The sequence below is a fragment of the Ambystoma mexicanum genome, chromosome 8, assembly GCF_040938575.1.
Source record: "Ambystoma mexicanum isolate Mex_15411 chromosome 8, UKY_AmexF1_1, whole genome shotgun sequence".
Classification (NCBI taxonomy): Eukaryota; Metazoa; Chordata; class Amphibia; order Caudata; family Ambystomatidae; genus Ambystoma; species Ambystoma mexicanum.
Window position 1 is genome coordinate 1,689,891,556 of NC_090929.1, and position 17,561 is coordinate 1,689,909,116.

Consider the following 17,561-nt stretch of genomic DNA (forward strand, 5'->3'; position numbering starts at 1 on the left):
GATCATGTAAAAGTTATCCCTCGTTCATTCTACCTGTCGATTGTCAACAATTTGTGGTTTAAAATAAAACAACCTATAGAACCATGGATGATCATGGCTTATAATAATCCTGCCAGAAGAGTTCAGGAACTATGTGTGGCAGAAACAAACATCAGCACCAAAACCATAGCAGAGTATTCTGTTCAGACAAACTACCATTGAAAAAAGCAGATATCAAAAAACATAGAGAACACATGTTATAACATATAAGGTCTTCCTTTTGAAGAGCAAGTGGCTGTTCAGTGGATGTTCACACCTTCACAGGATCCTAATAAATTGCATTGTGAAAAGACCTTAACATTACTATATGAAACTTAACATTTATCTGTGCCCTGTGCACTATTTTAGGGATGTATTTATTCATGTTGGAATAACATCATGATCGGCTGTAATTGTGCAAAGGAGTGTGGGTATGCAAGTGGGCTAAGCCCTAAGGGGCAGAACGTGAAGTTCTCTGTTTATTTTATGTATTTCTTTACATAGCGCTGAAAGCCCAAAGGCATCATGGCGCTAACATAGGGGCACAAAGGACAAAGTAAGACGGGACAACCAAAATCAGTCATCTAGATTCGGCGAGAGCAGGGGGAGTAACTGGTTAGTCAAATGACAATGTTTTCAAATGCTTTCTAAACAGCATATAGCACGGTTCCAGGCACAGCTTAATGGGTAAGGAGTTGCAGGCTTGAGTCGCAAGAGCAGCAAATGATCGTTCCAGGCCCTGGTAGTGAGTAGGAATCCTTGGGTACTAGAACAGAGCAAAGTTGCAGGATTGTGAGGCTTCAAATGTTCCTTAAGATAGAAAGGAGCATTGCCATGGATACAGCCATGGATAATTGTCAGGGCTTTGAATTTTGTTCTCCAAGAGACAGGGAGCCGGTGAAGCCTTCTTCTGGCCTGCGAGATATGTTTGCATTTCGGGATTTCAAAAGCAATGCAAACAGCCTCATTTTGTAACATTTGGCGTTTGTGTACATTCTTTTTGCTGGCGCGCAGAGGAGGGCCTTACAGTAGTCCAAGCGAGGTATAATGATAGCAGGGAATAGTACTCCCCGATTCTTCTAGGATACAAGAGGTTTGCTGTGCCCTAGTACTTTTATATGGCATTGCGAGCTGTTTAACACCCCCTCTACATGGGCATCAGCATTAAGGGAGGAGTCCACAAACACACCCAAGGTCTTAACCTTGTCTACGACCCTCAAACAGTGACCATCTATTTTGCACTGTGAATCTTCTGAGCTGAGTTTGGCTAAAGGTCATGAGCTCAGTTTTAGTAGCACTCAGACACAGCCAATTTCAGGACATCCAATCCTTAATGGCCCTGTAGATGTAGGCAAGTCTAGTTGAGTCTACACTGTAATCTCCACTCAGGTCCATCAGGAGCTGCGCGTCGCCAGCTCTATCCTGGTAGTGGAGGTGCCAATCTGCCCTGTATTGCATGCCACCTGCTAACAATTCACACTGATTGTGCTAAAAAGTGATGTATATTACCAAGACATGGTGGGAAAGGCACATCATTGGGGCTTAGACGATATTAAATTGAATTATAGAAGGGTGGGGTTTCAGAGGTGGGATTGCTTTGAGGGTCTGTTGAAAAACAGTAACTAGTAAACAGAAATAGAATTGTACCTTCCAAACATTAACAACCGCTGACTTAATAATTATCCACAAAATAAAGAGATGAGTAAAAGCATGGAGAAACCATGTCCAAATGACTCTCATCATAAACAAGTATGACCACATTTAATAGTGCACACCTGTGGCGGCGTGTCCTTGAGTATCTATGTTACCTGAACAGAGGCCATAGCGTGTAATTACCATTAATCATGAACAGGACACGGACAACAGTATAACAGAGGTTGCCTCTCCATGTACACCCATGTACAAAATTACCAGGCTTCAGAGTCATCTATATCTCCATTGGGAACCTTCCTGAAGGTCAGGAGGTTCTTTGATTGTGTGGCTGGCTGTCATGTTCCCTGTACTCTGACTGCCTGATAGTGTGATATGCACTTTTGGTGTTGCCATGGCATCAGGCTGCTGCTTCAAGCCGCGAGCTTGGCTATCCTGAGTGTTCACTACAGAGTATGTTTTGCAGAACCTTTAATCGTGGTCTCTTATTTGGTGAATCCCATATGTTTCTCGACCTTGGCTTTAAAGTATTCCCCGGAAGGGTGGGATGTTTGAGACTGGAAGGGAGGGTTGTCGACTACTAAGGATGCATCGCTTGGGGGTCTTGTCTCACAGCTGGTGCTCAACCTCTCCTTAAAAGCATGTCCTTCCTCTAACACCACACCCTAAACGCAAGTTTACAATCTGAATCTGAAGTCCGATAGTGAACCTGAGGGAAAACTCTGACTTTGGATGCAGATCCTGAAACTGGGGCAGGTTCTGAAACCGAAGGGACACTCTTGACTCTGTGACCGGCCCGACTCTGGGGGCAGGTCCTAAATCTAGGGGGAAACCTTGAATCTCAGGATAGTCCCTGAAACTGTCAGCACACCCTGAATCGTGGGCAGGCCCTGAATCTGGGAGCAAACTCTGATTCTGGATGGAGGGTCTAACCCTTGGATAGTCTCTGTATCTGGGGTGGGTAACAACATGCCAGCATCTGATGCAGACCCTACATCTGAAAGCCCACTTTTTATTTGAGAGCCAATGTTCACCCTGGATCTGAGGCATGCCCTTTGCACCCTATATCTCAGGTCAGTCTGAATCTGAGAGGGTGCTGTTAAACTAGGGCCAGAAAAGAATCTGAGTGCACGGTGAATCTCAAGGCTCATCCTAAATCGTGCAGCACAGCAGAATCGATGGGCACAGCCTGCCCCTGAGACCACACCGTGATACTGCACGCATCACCTGCTCTGAAATGACACTGTTGTTAAAGAGACCAGCAAGTGCAGACTTGAACTTCTCTGCATAAATCCCACAACTTGAGGAAGGATGCGCTGTGAGCAGGTTTCACGGTTGCACAATCAGGATGGGCCAGGGCCACGGACACTTCCTGAGCTCTGAGCTTGTCCCATGTCAGGCATGCGTGACCCATCCCATCCTTGCAGTTCGGCGTCTCTCTTTATAAGTGGGCAGGGGAAGTCCCAGCATGCCATGCGATGCGATGCGAGGAAATAAAAACAGGACTAGAAGGGCTGCTCCTGCCAGATAGTGGAGACGTTCAGAGCATTTCTCTATTGACAGTGGCAATGTCTTGATCAGCCATCAGGGTTTAAGCCAAGATGTAGCAAGAAGAAGCAAGTGGGAAGCAGCAGGGGCAAGCACTGACTCTTAATTTTTGGGGACCGAGCCCTGATGTTTGCTCCACCCCTTGGCTCCCTACACACAGGAACCCATCCAACATGGCCTCCTTGTTTGACATTACTTCCTTCTTTTGATAGTGCAGTGCTCACCGTGCATACCTTTTATAGTAAGAAATCTTTGTTCGAAAAGTGCACGTGACTTACCAGCTGTTGTCTAACTCTGTTTTCATCTCTACTCTTGTCAACACAGAAACCACAACAGCACCTTATGACGTAGGACCAACAGCAGGTAGACATGGCTCCCATTTCCCTATTTCTACTTATTAATGTAACTCTGTCTGTAGTGAGTTAAGGTATCTCTGCATTTGTTTATTTGCATATTTGTTTCTGGTTTCCTTTGCTAATTTATCTTTGTATATATGTATTTGTATACTTACATACTCATTGCTGTGTCTTTTTTGTTGCATCCGCTTGCTGGTAGACAGGCTCCAGTCTTGTGTAAATGCCAGGAGGACATTCACTTGTGGTTTCTGGAATGCAACCTGGCAGAGCGTGCAGGAAATGCACATGTCTCCACCTGGAGGTGTTTCGCCCAAATCACAATGGTCCACAAGTGCATGGGTGCGAGGGCACCCTTGCATCGCTGCACCCACAGATGTCAGATGTGCTGGAATCAGGCACAGTGGCAGCTGGAACCCTCACATACCAAGAGCGGTTAATACAGCTTCACCAAGGATTGCCGTGCTCATCAGATTTGACCACACCTAGGCGTCTAGGAGCATATCTGTTGGCGCATCCCTTAGTGGTCTTGTGGCACCCATGCTGGCACACTCTGCAAGAGTACCACCATAGTATGGCTCCTTATATTAGTTCATGTAGTTCTGTTCATTTTACCCCAGATAAACCATACAGCCACGTTGCTGCCAGCTACACCTCATGCTGCCCTTAAAACACGCTGAGTTCCTCATTCCGTCGCTTACCCTTTACATCCGCATGTCTGAAACTTCACTATAAATCTGGGGCAGTGAATGGTGCAGATAAGCCCTACCTAGGAAAGGCCAGAGGCCCCTGAGTTCTGGGCAGTGTGTGGCCCGGCTCTGTGCCACACTACTGGATCTTCCATGATGATTCCTGTTAGGGTGGACCTAATGACACTCTGCTGCAGATATCCAGGCTGATGAAATGTATTAATGACCCTTCTCTTCTGCTATTCCTCAACAGTACATTTGCAGCTGCGCCTCGTCGGTGGAGGGCACAGCTGCGAGGGCCGTGTTGAGATTTATTACAACTACGAATGGGGAACAGTTTGCAGTGACTACTGGGACTACAGGGAGGCCGAGGTGGTGTGCAGACAGCTGGGATGTGGCAATGCCATTGGGGCTGTAGTAAATGGCTACTTTGGTCAGGGCACAGGAAGCATCCTTATGGACGATGTGGGATGCTGGGGCTACGAATACGGCCTTTATCAGTGCAGCCACAGAGGGTGGCACACCCATAACTGCGGACATTGGCAGGACGCTGGTGTCATGTGCGCAGGTAGGTCAGTGTTAATATATCAATATATGCATTTGTTTCTCAACAGCACAGTATGACATGTACAGAGGTATACATGTGCATGTGTGTGTGTGTGTGTGTGTGTGTGTGTGTGTGTGTGTGTGTGTGTGAAATCATACCTAAGTGTGTGTTTGTGGATCTGTCTCGAATGCCAGTGTGTATGCACGCACATGCCTTTGTGTGTGAGTGTGTGGGTGCCTTTGTGTGTATGCATGCGGAAGCCTGTGTGTGTGTGTGTGTGTGTGTGTGTATGCGTGTGTGTGTGTGTGTGTGTGTGTGTGTGTGCGTGGGTGGTGGTGCGTGTCTGTATGCATTTGGATGTCTATGTGTGTGTCATTGTATGCATGCATGCACATGCCTCTGTGGGTGACTGTGTGTGTATGCATGCAGATGCCTGTGTGTGCGCGTGTGTGTGTGTGTGTGTGTGTGTGTGTGCATGGGTGGGTGGGCGTGCATGTGTGTGTGTGTGTGTATGGATGTGGATGTCTGTGTGTGTGTGCATGTGTCATTGTATGCATGCATGCGCATGCCTCTGTTGGTGTGTGTTTGTGATGACAGGTGTGTTGGCACGGGCTTGGAGATCCAGACTTGTGAACACTCACGTTGGAAGGTTTGCACTGGTGACATTGTAGAGAAGGTCAGAGGTAAACATTTCCTAATTGATGATGTGACTAATATTTAACATGGGACAGAAATTACCAAAACTGGAAAGAGTATCCAGGAGGAGGCATACCTGGCTCAGTGCACCCGCATTCTCAGACACAGAAGAGAGTCCAGGATGGAAAGACACTAGAGGCTTATCAAGGGAGATTCTGGGGTTCCACATATTGAGGAGAGGAGGGGGAGCCAGGCCTTTTAAAAAAGGCACCTCGCAGGTTCCCAAAGAGTATATGGTCCATAGATTAAACATTACAATCAGGAAAATGCAAAGGTTGGAATATGAATGTTCAGAAGTACAACAAAAAGTTAGAAATTTTCAAAATCAACTGTGAGAAAGGATTTGTGGTTGGCTGTGTAAAATGTAAGAGAAAAGATGCAGCCTTACGAGGTTGGTGGTGCAGTAAAAATGTGGCAGTAACGGTGTTACTACTACTTTTTTTTGTACCATCAAAATAAGTGCTTTTCTACTGAAAGTCAATCAAATCTGTCTGGTTTTGAGGGGAGGCAATTGCGGTAACACAATATGCGATAAAATCGCACCTCCCCAATATAGCCTTATTTGACTTCAGAATGGGGAATAGCCGAAAGCTTCTGCATGACTCTGAATCATGCGGACGAATCACGCTGCTGCATGCTTACCGCATGTGGTAACGGTAATTCCTTGTGTCGGTATCACCAGAGGTACTACTGACAAACTCAATGCAGCCCAAAGAAAGGAAGAAAGGTAATCTTATATCTTCTAGTATGGGATAGGAGATGGCTCACGGCTGCAGCAGAAGTGTGGTGGGTGGCGAAAAAGACTGTGAGGAGAACGTTCACTAGAGAAAGAAACATCTGGGGGGCAGGGAAGTGTTAGGGGGGCTGCATTAGTCAAACACATTTACACCATTGATTTTACAGCTGCCAGAAATCAGAGTATAACATAATCTGTAATTTCCAGCTTTAGGATGTGAGAAAATGTTTTCAAACTTGTATTTTCTCACTAAAGACTTGTAACAATTTGAGGAAAACAGAGACCCAGCACACATCTGAGGTTCACCTCTCCAATACAAACACTCTGCTAGGAGCGATAGAGATTAGAAAGAAGCCAGTCCCTCACAACCTCTTCCAGTTCTCATTCTAACTTTGCTGAGGGATGAAATGTGGAGGTTCCAGCTTCCCATACATTGCTGCAAAACTGTGCAACGACCTCCCTCCCTCAGAGCTGAGAAATCTTACTGGCTATTCCGCAAAGCACTCAAAACACAGCTCTTTGCATAATAAAGACCTGTATCTGTCAATTGTAGGCCGGCAATAACATGCATGATCATGCTGCCCTCTGATTACTGAGGCTCTCATGATAACTGCATGACAAGCTACACTTACCTGACATGTAACAGTAACAGCGCCTCAATGCCTCCGGGTTGCCTGTGTGCTTTATAAATGAAATAAATAAATAAGTGAACACGAAGCATGCTTACATTCTGGGATCAATTCTGGGAAGAAAGGAAAGAAAACGAAAAAGAAATAGTGATGCGGCCCAGCTTCGGCCGCCACCACATCAGATAGCCTAAGCTCACCTCTGTGAGGCCACGAGTGCCACCTCACCAGCGTTTCTGGATCATGCACTGCTTATGTTAGATGATGGTGATGCCCACATGGCAGAGCTGCCCGATTGGTAATGGGTCCTCTTTGTGCAGATCACATTTTGTGGTCAATCTTACAACGGGAATTAAAAATATGAAAAGGTTAGGGGTCACTCGTTGGTGAGAAAAGAATATGATGTAACACTGAAAGGTGATGGCTGGAAGGATTTGAATCAATCATAACCACTGGCACAGCTCTGGGCAACCCTCCAGACCATCATATTCCAGCCTGCCAAGCCACTACAGAAGGGGAAAGAACATATGCAAATCAGGCTTCGTCCCACCCCAAAAGGGGCATTCCAGCCCCGACTGCTAGTTCACATCCCTTCTGTATAAGACCACAAGCATCCCCAGACATGTTTCGGCCTCACTGGGCATCATCGGTGAGGACTAGCATGGGGCGCTAGGCCCAGCCAGCTCAGGACCCACATCTGGGCATACCCGTCCCTCTCAGGGTGACTTCTACAAAACAAAAAGGTGATGGGTGGAAGGATTGGAATCAATCATAACCACTGGCACAGCTCTGGGCAACCCTCCAGACCATCATATTCCAGCCTGCTAAGCCACTACAGAAGGGGAAAGAACATATGCAAATCAGGCTTCGTCCCACCCCAAAAGGGGCATTCCAGCCCCGACTGCTAGTTCACATCCCTTCTGTATAAGACCACAAGCATCCCCAGACATGTTTCGGCCTCACTGGGCATCATCGGTGAGGACTAGCATGGGGCGCTAGGCCCAGCCAGCTCAGGACCCACATCTGGGCATACCCGTCCCTCTCAGGGTGACTTCTACAAAACAAAAAGGTGATGGGTGGAAGGATTGGAATCAATCATAACCACTGGCACAGCTCTGGGCAACCCTCCAGACCATCATATTCCAGCCTGCTAAGCCACTACAGAAGGGGAAAGAACATATGCAAATCAGGCTTGGTCCCACCCCAAAAGGGGCATTCCAGCCCCGACTGCTAGTTCACATCCCTTCTGTATAAGACCACAATCATTCCCAGACATGTTTCGGCCTCACTGGGCATCATCGGTGAGGACTAGCATGGGGCGCTAGGCCCAGCCAGCTCAGGACCCACATCTGGGCATACCCGTCCCTCTCAGGGTGACTTCTACAAAACAAAAAGGTGATGGCTGGAAGGATTGGAATCAATCATAACCACTGGCACAGCTCTGGGCAACCCTCCAGACCATCATATTCCAGCCTGCCAAGCCACTACAGAAGGGGAAAGAACATATGCAAATCAGGCTTGGTCCCACCCCAAAAGGGGCATTCCAGCCCCGACTGCTAGGTCACATCCCTTCTGCACGAGACCACGAGCATCCCCAGACATGTTTCAGCCTCATTGGGCCTCATCAGTGAGGAGTGGCTTGGGTCTCTAGGCCCAGCCGGCTCAGGACCCATATCTGAGCATACCCGTCCCTCTCAGGGTGACTTCTACAAAACAAAAAGGTGATGGCTGGAAGGATTGGAATCAATCATAACCACTGGCACAGCTCTGGGCAACCCTCCAGACCATCATATTCCAGCCTGCCAAGCCACTACAGAAGGGGAAAGAACATATGCAAATCAGGCTTGGTCCCACCCCAAAAGGGACATTCCAGCCCCGACTGCTAGGTCACATCCCTTCTGTATAAGACCACAATCATTCCCAGACATGTTTCGGCCTCACTGGGCATCATCGGTGAGGACTAGCATGGGGCGCTAGGCCCAGCCGGCTCAGGACCCACATCTGGGCATACCCGTCCCTCTCAGGGTGACTTCTACAAAACAAAAAGGTGATGGCTGGAAGGTGTTGTATCAATCATAACCACGGGCACAGCTCTGAGCAACCATCCAGACCATCGTTTTCCCACCTGCTAAACCATTACAGAAGTCTCGGGAGGATAGCTCAGCGGCAACGTGCTCGCCTTGGAAGCAAGACGACACAGAGCGACACAGGTTCGATCCCCAGAACCACGCTTAGAAACCTCAGGGTATTAAGCGTGTTATAAATAACCAGTTATATCAAGGGCAAAGACCATATGCAAATCAGGCTTGATCCCATCCCAATGGGGGCAGCCCAGCCCAGATTGCTAGGTCAAATCCCTTCTGTACGAAAGAAGAGGGAGGGTCAGGAAAACAGCATTCCTGACAGTAAGATGAGGAAAGATATTCCAACCACTCTTCCCAATTGATCGTAAGATTGTGGACTTTAAGCCATGTCATTCCCAGAATGCTGCAACACTGTTCTGCACCCATCAGATCAAACATCAAATATTCAGAATGGCCATTCTTATGCTTCTCTAAGGCATAAATAACAGGGCAAGAAGTCAGATCAGAACCGCCAACATTTATCCCTGCTCCGGGGCTTCTTTAAAGACCCTGAAATAGCCTGTGGACCCTGAATCAATTATCACAGCTTGATCCATAGCAAAGTGCTCACTTGAGCTCTAATGTTAATGGTAACATCAGGTGTTCCGCATTATTTGCCATGGCTTGTTCTAAGTATTTGGCACAGTTTTTATTCCGTCATCGTCCTTGTTTCCTGATATCTTTGAGGGTCTTTTGGGACATTCATGTATGTAATGACCTCCTTGCCACAGTATAGATAAAGGGGTTTTCGTCTCCTCAATTCTCTTCGTTCCTTGGTCCATGAAACTCAAGTACCCAGAATGCACATGGTCTCGGGGAAGGTCTCCAGCCATGTCTGGCCACTCTCAGTCTACTCAGGAGAAAAATGGCTTCCCCTCAGGATGTCTGCACTCCCCTTTCTGGTGCACGAGGCCTGGATTCATTGGAACCACAGCTCAAGCAACTCGGGGATCATAGTCGGATGTGATGTGGCGCGCGAGACATAGCATCTTTCAGATCGTCCGTAAGACCAATACAGAGGCTCTTTTTTGCTTCTGACCAGTCTCTTAAGCTAATCTATTGAAATGTGCAGTGTGACATCCTTGCCACATTGTTTTAGGAACGTTAACTGCAGTTTAGTAGGCTGACCCGATCAGAAATGTCAAAAATTCATTGCAGAACCTTCGCTTTCGAGGGGCAACTTGGCACAGTTTTCCACATTACCTACTAGATAGGAAAAGTCAAAGCTGCTTTGGAGGGGGAACCAGGGACATCAATAATGCACACAAAAAATTATTGTAATGCAATGATTTAAAAAAGGCTCTGAATTGTCTAGGTTCTCTGAAGATAGGTACGGGAAGTACCTGTGGATTCTGAGTACTGTTGATCTGGGAAACGTGGGCATAAACAGTGCCTCCCTCGTGACCATCGAAGCACCCATGTAATGGATACATTTAGGGTTCGCCATTGTAGCATTTCTCCTTTCAGTTAGACTTGAGAAGTGACCACCAGAGGATTTGTCTTCAACCTTGTGTACCAATACAACTACGGGACTGTCATCCATAGACAACCCAGGTAGTGTTTGACTGAACTCTGGATTGAATGGGGATAGACATCAAACCATCTTTCCGGATGATTCCCCCTGAACAGTTGGTACTACCCCCACAGTAAGTCACCCTAAATGTGTTGTGCCATGAATCCCAGGGTATTGTCCTAGGCTCCTTTCCAAGAGGCCAGGGAGGTGAGACTGCTTCCCGATGGTCCTCCTGGGGGTGAACCTCAGCGGGTGGATCTCATGAGAGGGGAAACCCTTCAAGGGGTGGGTAACAATGGTCCTGGGAGAGCACATTATTCATTCACTCCTTTGGTGTCCCACCATCCTTAACCCCTACTCAAGTCCCTCTCATCCCCATAGCACTATTTGTTATGGTTTAACAGAGGGCATCCTTAATAAGACTGGGACGAGGAAGAGGGAGACTCACCCAAGCCTGATGCAAAATATCACTGTGATGAGGAAGATAAAGCAAGGAGGTGAAAGCCCACCGCGGAACCATCACACATGGTGCAGCTGCCCAAAGGCTAGCCTGATGGCAAAAAGGGAATAAGGACTAATTCCCAGGTCGAGAAGCCAGCCCTGGAGGAACAGGTAAAGAGACGCTGGCCCCATTCCGAGGAGCACAAAGTCTGGAGACCGGGACACGTACAGTCGCAGGTACCCAAGAGGTCCTAACGAGGCAGACCTGACTAGTGGCAGAGACATGGGAAGCCAGACCTGAGAAAACCAACCAAGAACAAAGACACAGGCAGCCGAAGACAAGAGAGAGACGCTGAAGCTGCGGGCCGAGCTTTGTTCCACCTCCATAAGACTGCCCGAGACTTCCCAAAGGGAAGTGGCCAAACCAGTCAGGGGTGCATTGAGGAAGCTAAGACACCTCATGAAAACATCCTGAAGAGTCCAAAGGGGTGAAAGGGATCCTACACGATTTAATACAAACGTTGCCAACCTTATAAAAACACCCTAAAGATTACAAGAGGGTGAAAAAGGAAGCATCCAAACAGATACAAACTTTGAAAACCTAATAAAAACATCACAAAGAGCACAAGGGGGTGAGAAAGAGAATATACAGTGTAATACCAACTGTGTGAAACAGATAAATACACCCAGAGGGGTCAGAAAAGCCATACATTCAGATACGCACACTGAGAGTGCACCTAGGTGGGACAGTACCTGGCAGGGGAGTATACCAGGTCTGCCCAAGTGGGCACTAGGTAACGAAGGGACAATGATCACGCCAAGAAAAAGCAAGAGGGTCTGGCACCCAGATGAAAACAGGCAAAGCCCACCAGTGGAAAGTATATATATCAAGGAACCACCGCAATACAGGAAAAATTATAACTAAAGGGCTGGAGCCCAAAAACACAAATATCCCTGGTACTGAGAGTTGTAAAAAATCAAGTCTGGCAGGCGAGTAGAGGATTTTGAGGAACTATGTATTGCAGATAAGTGGAACCAGGAACTCAGGAAGAGGTTTTTCTCCATCAAGGAGAATGGGGAACTGGTTTATCCTTTAAGTTTGGCTGAGCTTGTGAACAGTGAACATTGAACTATAAATCTTATTTTGCATAAGATCTGCACTTTGGATGTCGGCATCCAGAACGGGAGAGACCCACCTTTTCTTTAGTTAGGTTGAAAGTGTAAGGGACTGAAATAGGTTTAGACACAGGACGGTGGACATTTTTGTTTGACGGACATCCTGACCGGGTCCTTAGTGTTCTTTTTGTTGAGACAGGGCAGCCCCTCATAGCAAATAAGGAAAATATAGGCTTTTCTTGCCTTTCTTTTGGTATAAATAAAAGTCTATGCTAATCACTTTTACCAGAACTGTGTCAAGATTCTTGCTCCTGCACCCTTACCCTGGTTATATGTGACTTGTCAGGCCCACTTGAAAGGGTAAGGAAAATAGGCCAGGTTAGAAGTGATATCGACTATGGGATAATACTGTAAACATAAGGTTCTACCTGAAGGGAGTACGGTGGAAAATAAGACCGGATCGGAAGTGAACGTGGAGGCTGATGTACGCTAGAAGACAACACACCACAAAAAAACAATGTATTTGTAATCGAAAATAAACCAAAGCCACGTAACCCCAGAAAACAGAAAATCGAATCTACGGGTAGGTCCAAGAAAAATGCTGAGTTGATCCAAAGGCAGCAGTCAACATTCAAATATGGGCAAAACAATAGGCCTCATTACAAGCTTGCGGTCCGGAAACATGGGTGCTGGTAAGCTCACCGGCACCCTTGTTTCCGGAATGGCAAACTACGTGTTTGCCTGCCATGGCTGCTGCACCCGACAGGTCTGACCCTGCCTGGCACAGCGGCCATGGTAGGCAGACCCTTCATGGAAGCACCAGCACTGTTAACAGCGGTGCTGGTGCTTCCGTGTCCCCACTCCCATAGAGTTCTATAGGACTCTATGGGCCTCATTACAACCCTGGCGTAGGACCATGGTGCTATTAGCACCATGGTCCATGCCGGATTCCGCCATGGTGGATGGCGGATTTACCGCTCCATTCCAAGGTTGGCGGGGTGGTATATCCCAATTCACCATAGCCCCTTCCCCATTCCCATTTTTGCCCCATAGGGCTCAATGGGGATGGGGAAGGCGCTAATTATGGCACCGTAAATTACGGTGCTGTAATTAGCACCAAGGTCGCTTAGCGCCTTGGACTTTAACGCCTGCAAAAAGCAGGCGTTAAAGTGGGAATCTGGCGTTAAGGGTGTAACGGCGCCGCAGCCTTTTACAGCGCTGTTAACCCCTTAACGCCAGGGTTGTAATGAGGCCCGATGGGAGTGGGGACTTACATTTTACCGGCGCCTGACTTCCCGGGCCGCCGGACTTGTAATCTCCCAGTGGCACTGGGAAGTGAGGCGCTGGTAAAATGTTACGAGTCCGGCGGCAACCCACCGGTAGCACCAGCAGGGTTACCGCCGGACTCGTAATGAGGCCCAATGTCAAGTTGGAAGAGTATGAATACAGAATTGAATTGACATAAAAAATAGACGGATGAACGATACCAGAGTCCGGGGCAAGCAACAAAATTCGTGAAAAAGCCAATTGAAAATGGCAGAGACCAAAAGCATCACCGGTCAAAGTCAAGTTGAATCTAAAGAGTAACGTCAGAATGGGACAAGTCAGAGGCAGAAAGCAGTGAAGGTCGCGAGTGCGAGGCCCTTTTATGGTGCATTCCTGCGATTCATCTGAGGTGTGACATGTGAGTACTTTTAGATAGGATGGGGCATCCACATTGCTGTACCTGTAGCCACCGTCCTACAGGTGCTTCTTTGCCAACCCAGAAAACACCTGATGTCCCAGGAAAGGGCCCTACACAGAGAGGTCCTCTTTGCTGGTAAGCACTGTCATCAGGAGGTGACGAGGAGTGCCAAAACACCAGAGGATTTGAAAGGGAGTGGTCCAACTCTTTTCACTCCTGGAGATATCAATGCTTGTTGGGTCAGGGGCACGGGCTGCAGGTAAATCATGAAGGGCTGGACTTTCACCAGCACTCACCAGGTATCTGAGAAGGTCCACCATATCCCGAATCTGATAATTGCAACCTGCAGATCATCCCCAGGAATTGCCGAGGTCTTTCCGACTCCAGCGATAGATTGTGGTGCAGTGGGTGTCTGCATTTGGGTTTGCATAGCTCGAACCTAGCTAGGAGGCAATGGTGCGCTCTACAAGTCATTTGTACTATTTAGTTCTGATAATAGTTTCTAAGAAAATGCAGCAGAAAGTCATGGCTTTCCTTAGAAAGATGTTAACCCTCTTTCCGTGTCTCTCCTTTTGTAGCACTCAACGCTTCAACAGAACAGCCGCCGTCAACATCTGGTAAGTGTGGCTTATGATTACATGTTGTTGCCGGGTTCCGCAGTGTAGGTTTCTCTCTAGTCATGTGTCGAAATCTTAGGATCTCATGGCACTACTATTTCACAGACATTCCTGATCCTAAGGATCACCCCTACGTCTAATCTCTGCCACAACGTTCCCAGAATCAAAACCCCGCCCCTAGTTCCCTTCCCGCTGCTATTTGAGAGAAAATTGGGGTAGTTCCTAGTGGGGTGAACATGCTCCCCCTGTCTGAGTTTGAGGTCCCTGGCATGTTCAGCTTTCCATAAGGTTTGTAATTAACCATGCCTTCTTATTGGGTGCTTTTTAAGCATGCTCATTTGGATATGATCAATCTACTTAACTTACAGAGGCTTGTCTCTTATTTGGGATGCTGTCTACTTCTTCACTTTCCCATCTTTCTTTATCTACAACTTTCCATTTATTTTTAAGTCGTGAATATAAGACTCAACCGGTAACCTTGTTGTGCCATGAACATGGTAGGGTTAAGGGGGGGTGGGGTAGTGAGACACTGGTGAACATGACGCATTTGACCACTAACACTGGTCAGATCATCACATTGTTTGTTTTTGGTTTTTGTAAGTTCACATTCTCAACGTTCAGAAAATATCCACTCAGTGTTTGGCTTAGAAAGTGAGGTACAAGCCATTTGCACTGTCGCAAGTGTTGAGGCGTGGTAGGAGGCTTTGGTTTCAATCATGAAAGCCCACCATGTTGAGTCGGGGGGAGAGGGCTCTCAGGTTTGCAGGTTTTGCTCCAAAATTTTTTGTGTACTCTGATAGGTCTCGGAAGGATAGCTCAGCGGCAACGTGCTCGCCTTGTAAGCAAGACGACATGGAGCAACACAGGTTTGATCCCCGGGTCCGCGCTTAGAAACGTCTGGGTATTAAGCACGTAATAAATAACCTATCATATCAGAGTGTGTTTGCATTCAGCTAATTCCTGGGTTTACCATGAGGTGGTGGGTTTGGACTTGGCGTGCCATACATTTAAAGGGTTATATGTGTCTACCAAATCCTTCAATGTTTGGTTAAAGCTTCCATTAGGGAATTATGTTGGTGGTGGCAGGGAATTGGTGAGGCTGATTTCCAATGCTTCCACTAGGAAGTTTTTGAAGGGGCCACATGCAGACAGAACCAGTTGGCCCTGTCCTTTTATGGAGAGGGAGGGTGTGTGATAAGGTGAAATGCATTGCAGCGTGGTCTGTTTTGTTGGATGTGATGGTGTCAAAGCATGTGGTGAGGGGGAAGAGGAGAGAATGAAGTCAAGGATGTTTCCTTGATGTGAGTTGGAGTTTGGCACATGTTGCAGATTTGCACATGTGCCAAGCCCAAGATGCCCACGCAAAACCCCCACTTTGGGGTTTACACTTGTGCAGGGGTTCTGCCAGGCTAGGAAGGCCATTTCTGGTGTTTTTAGTTGCCTGGGCTCCAGGTAGGTTTAAGTAACCAGAGCAGATGTTGGCAGAGTGAGCGACCGAAGCAGACGAGGACCAGTTGGTGATTTTGTGTTTAAGGTGCCAAACATATTAGGGGGTTTTAATAGCAGTGCATTTGGTGGGGCGGGGGTGGGGGGGTTACAGATATGAGCTTGACAAGGCCATTGGACCTCATTACAAGTTTGGCTGTTTTGTTATCGGTTAATCCACCGAAATACCACCAAATGGAATTACCTTTACCATCACTTATTGCTGCGGATTTACCGCAAGATTAGTGGTGGTAGGTGGTGTAAGTCCTCATTTTTGGAGTCCATATGAAAAATCTGAAGAATTGGTGGAATTACCGCCAGTGGTAACCGTCAGTGGGAATTCTGCCAACTTTCCCGATTTCAGGCAATAAGGTGGCAGGTTTACTGCCAGATTTTTTCCAAAGGTTTATCCTCCACCTTACCACCAAAATCATAGCACAGCGGTGCAGTAATGCAGCAGTTACCACTGTTTCTTTCCCCCGCATCACATACTCATAATGAGGCCCATGTTGCCAAATACCAAATCCTCGTCCATATCTTCTGCCTGATGAAATTGCCACTGGAAACAGAGTCTTGTAAGAAAGAAGGCCCAACTCACAACCTTGCAATGGTTCAAAAGGTCGACCCTCGAAAGCACCCAGAGCTGGATGAAGATCCCACAGTGGAACCGCAGCCTTTCTATTAGGACCTGGAAGCAAACATCTCTCAGTAGTGTAGGCACCAAATCGTCCAACAAAGATAGCCGTCCCCAAAGTTCTTAAATGGCCTTCAATGCCGCCCATGAAACCTTCTAGGTTGCCAGCCACACCCAACCCTCCCCAAGATTGTCAAATTGCCTTCACTGCCACCCATGAAACCTTCAAGGTTGCAGAGCCACGATGCACCACTTTAGGGAGATCACACTCTAAGGATTCAAGCCTTCAGTCAAGCAACAAGCCCTGAATGAAGCCCAAGAGTGAGCCAATCCTTTAATGTCAGAGGTCACCTAGACTTTGAATGGCCTGCAGTGGCACACCTGGATGCTTGAACCCTTCCCTCTCAGTAACGGTCACCAGATTCAGTCTGGCGAACTTCTTCATGGACAGCAGAGATACAGTCAGTAAAGAAGGACACAACCTCAAAACTGCTGCCAAAGCCAACTGCTGGATCACTGGAGAACAACACAGCTGATGCCAAAAAAGGGCAAGTGGGATAAACATTGCTTTGGGGGAGATTATTTATGCAAACTCCCTTGGTATCAGAGAGGACACGATGGAAGGCGCAGAAGGCCCATTAGCCACAGTAGTGTCAATTCATCCACACCATGTTTTTGGGTCTGAGTTCCTGAATCAGTAGCAATGTGACAACAAGCCCATCATTTGTGTTCCCAGAGAGAAAAGCATGTTATGTTGAAAGCATTCTGAGACAGCCAGATATCCAAGGAGAATGACACCACTCTCCTCAGTTCGATTTTCTAGGTTTGTATTTTTCAAAGCGGGGGCCTAGATCAAGAGCAGCAGAGCGGTGTATAGAGTGTGGGTAGCCAGCATTTGGGCTGCCATCTTTTAACAGTAGTGCAGTACTTTGAGGTCTGTGAATCCACTGGAATTAATCCTTGGTCAGGTGTTGTTGAAAGAGCCATGTTTTTAGAGATTTGAGAAATTGGAGGATTGCGGGGGCATTCTGAGCCGACCCTGGGATCGAGTTCCAGAGGGTGGGTGCATGACAAGAGAGGGATTG

At 47.4% G+C, this 17,561-nt stretch overlaps 1 protein-coding gene across 1 annotated transcript in view; it reads left to right on the forward strand.

The window, feature by feature from the left end:
* The window catches only part of LOC138473460 (deleted in malignant brain tumors 1 protein-like), a 199,114-nt gene that overhangs the window by 155,102 nt on the left and 26,451 nt on the right, over positions 1-17,561 (forward strand). The window contains exons 10-12 of the mRNA XM_069612108.1: positions 3,541-3,579; positions 4,512-4,826; positions 14,319-14,357. Coding sequence (XP_069468209.1) covers positions 3,541-3,579; positions 4,512-4,826; positions 14,319-14,357 — 393 coding nt within the window. The remainder of the gene's footprint in view (positions 1-3,540; positions 3,580-4,511; positions 4,827-14,318; positions 14,358-17,561) is intronic.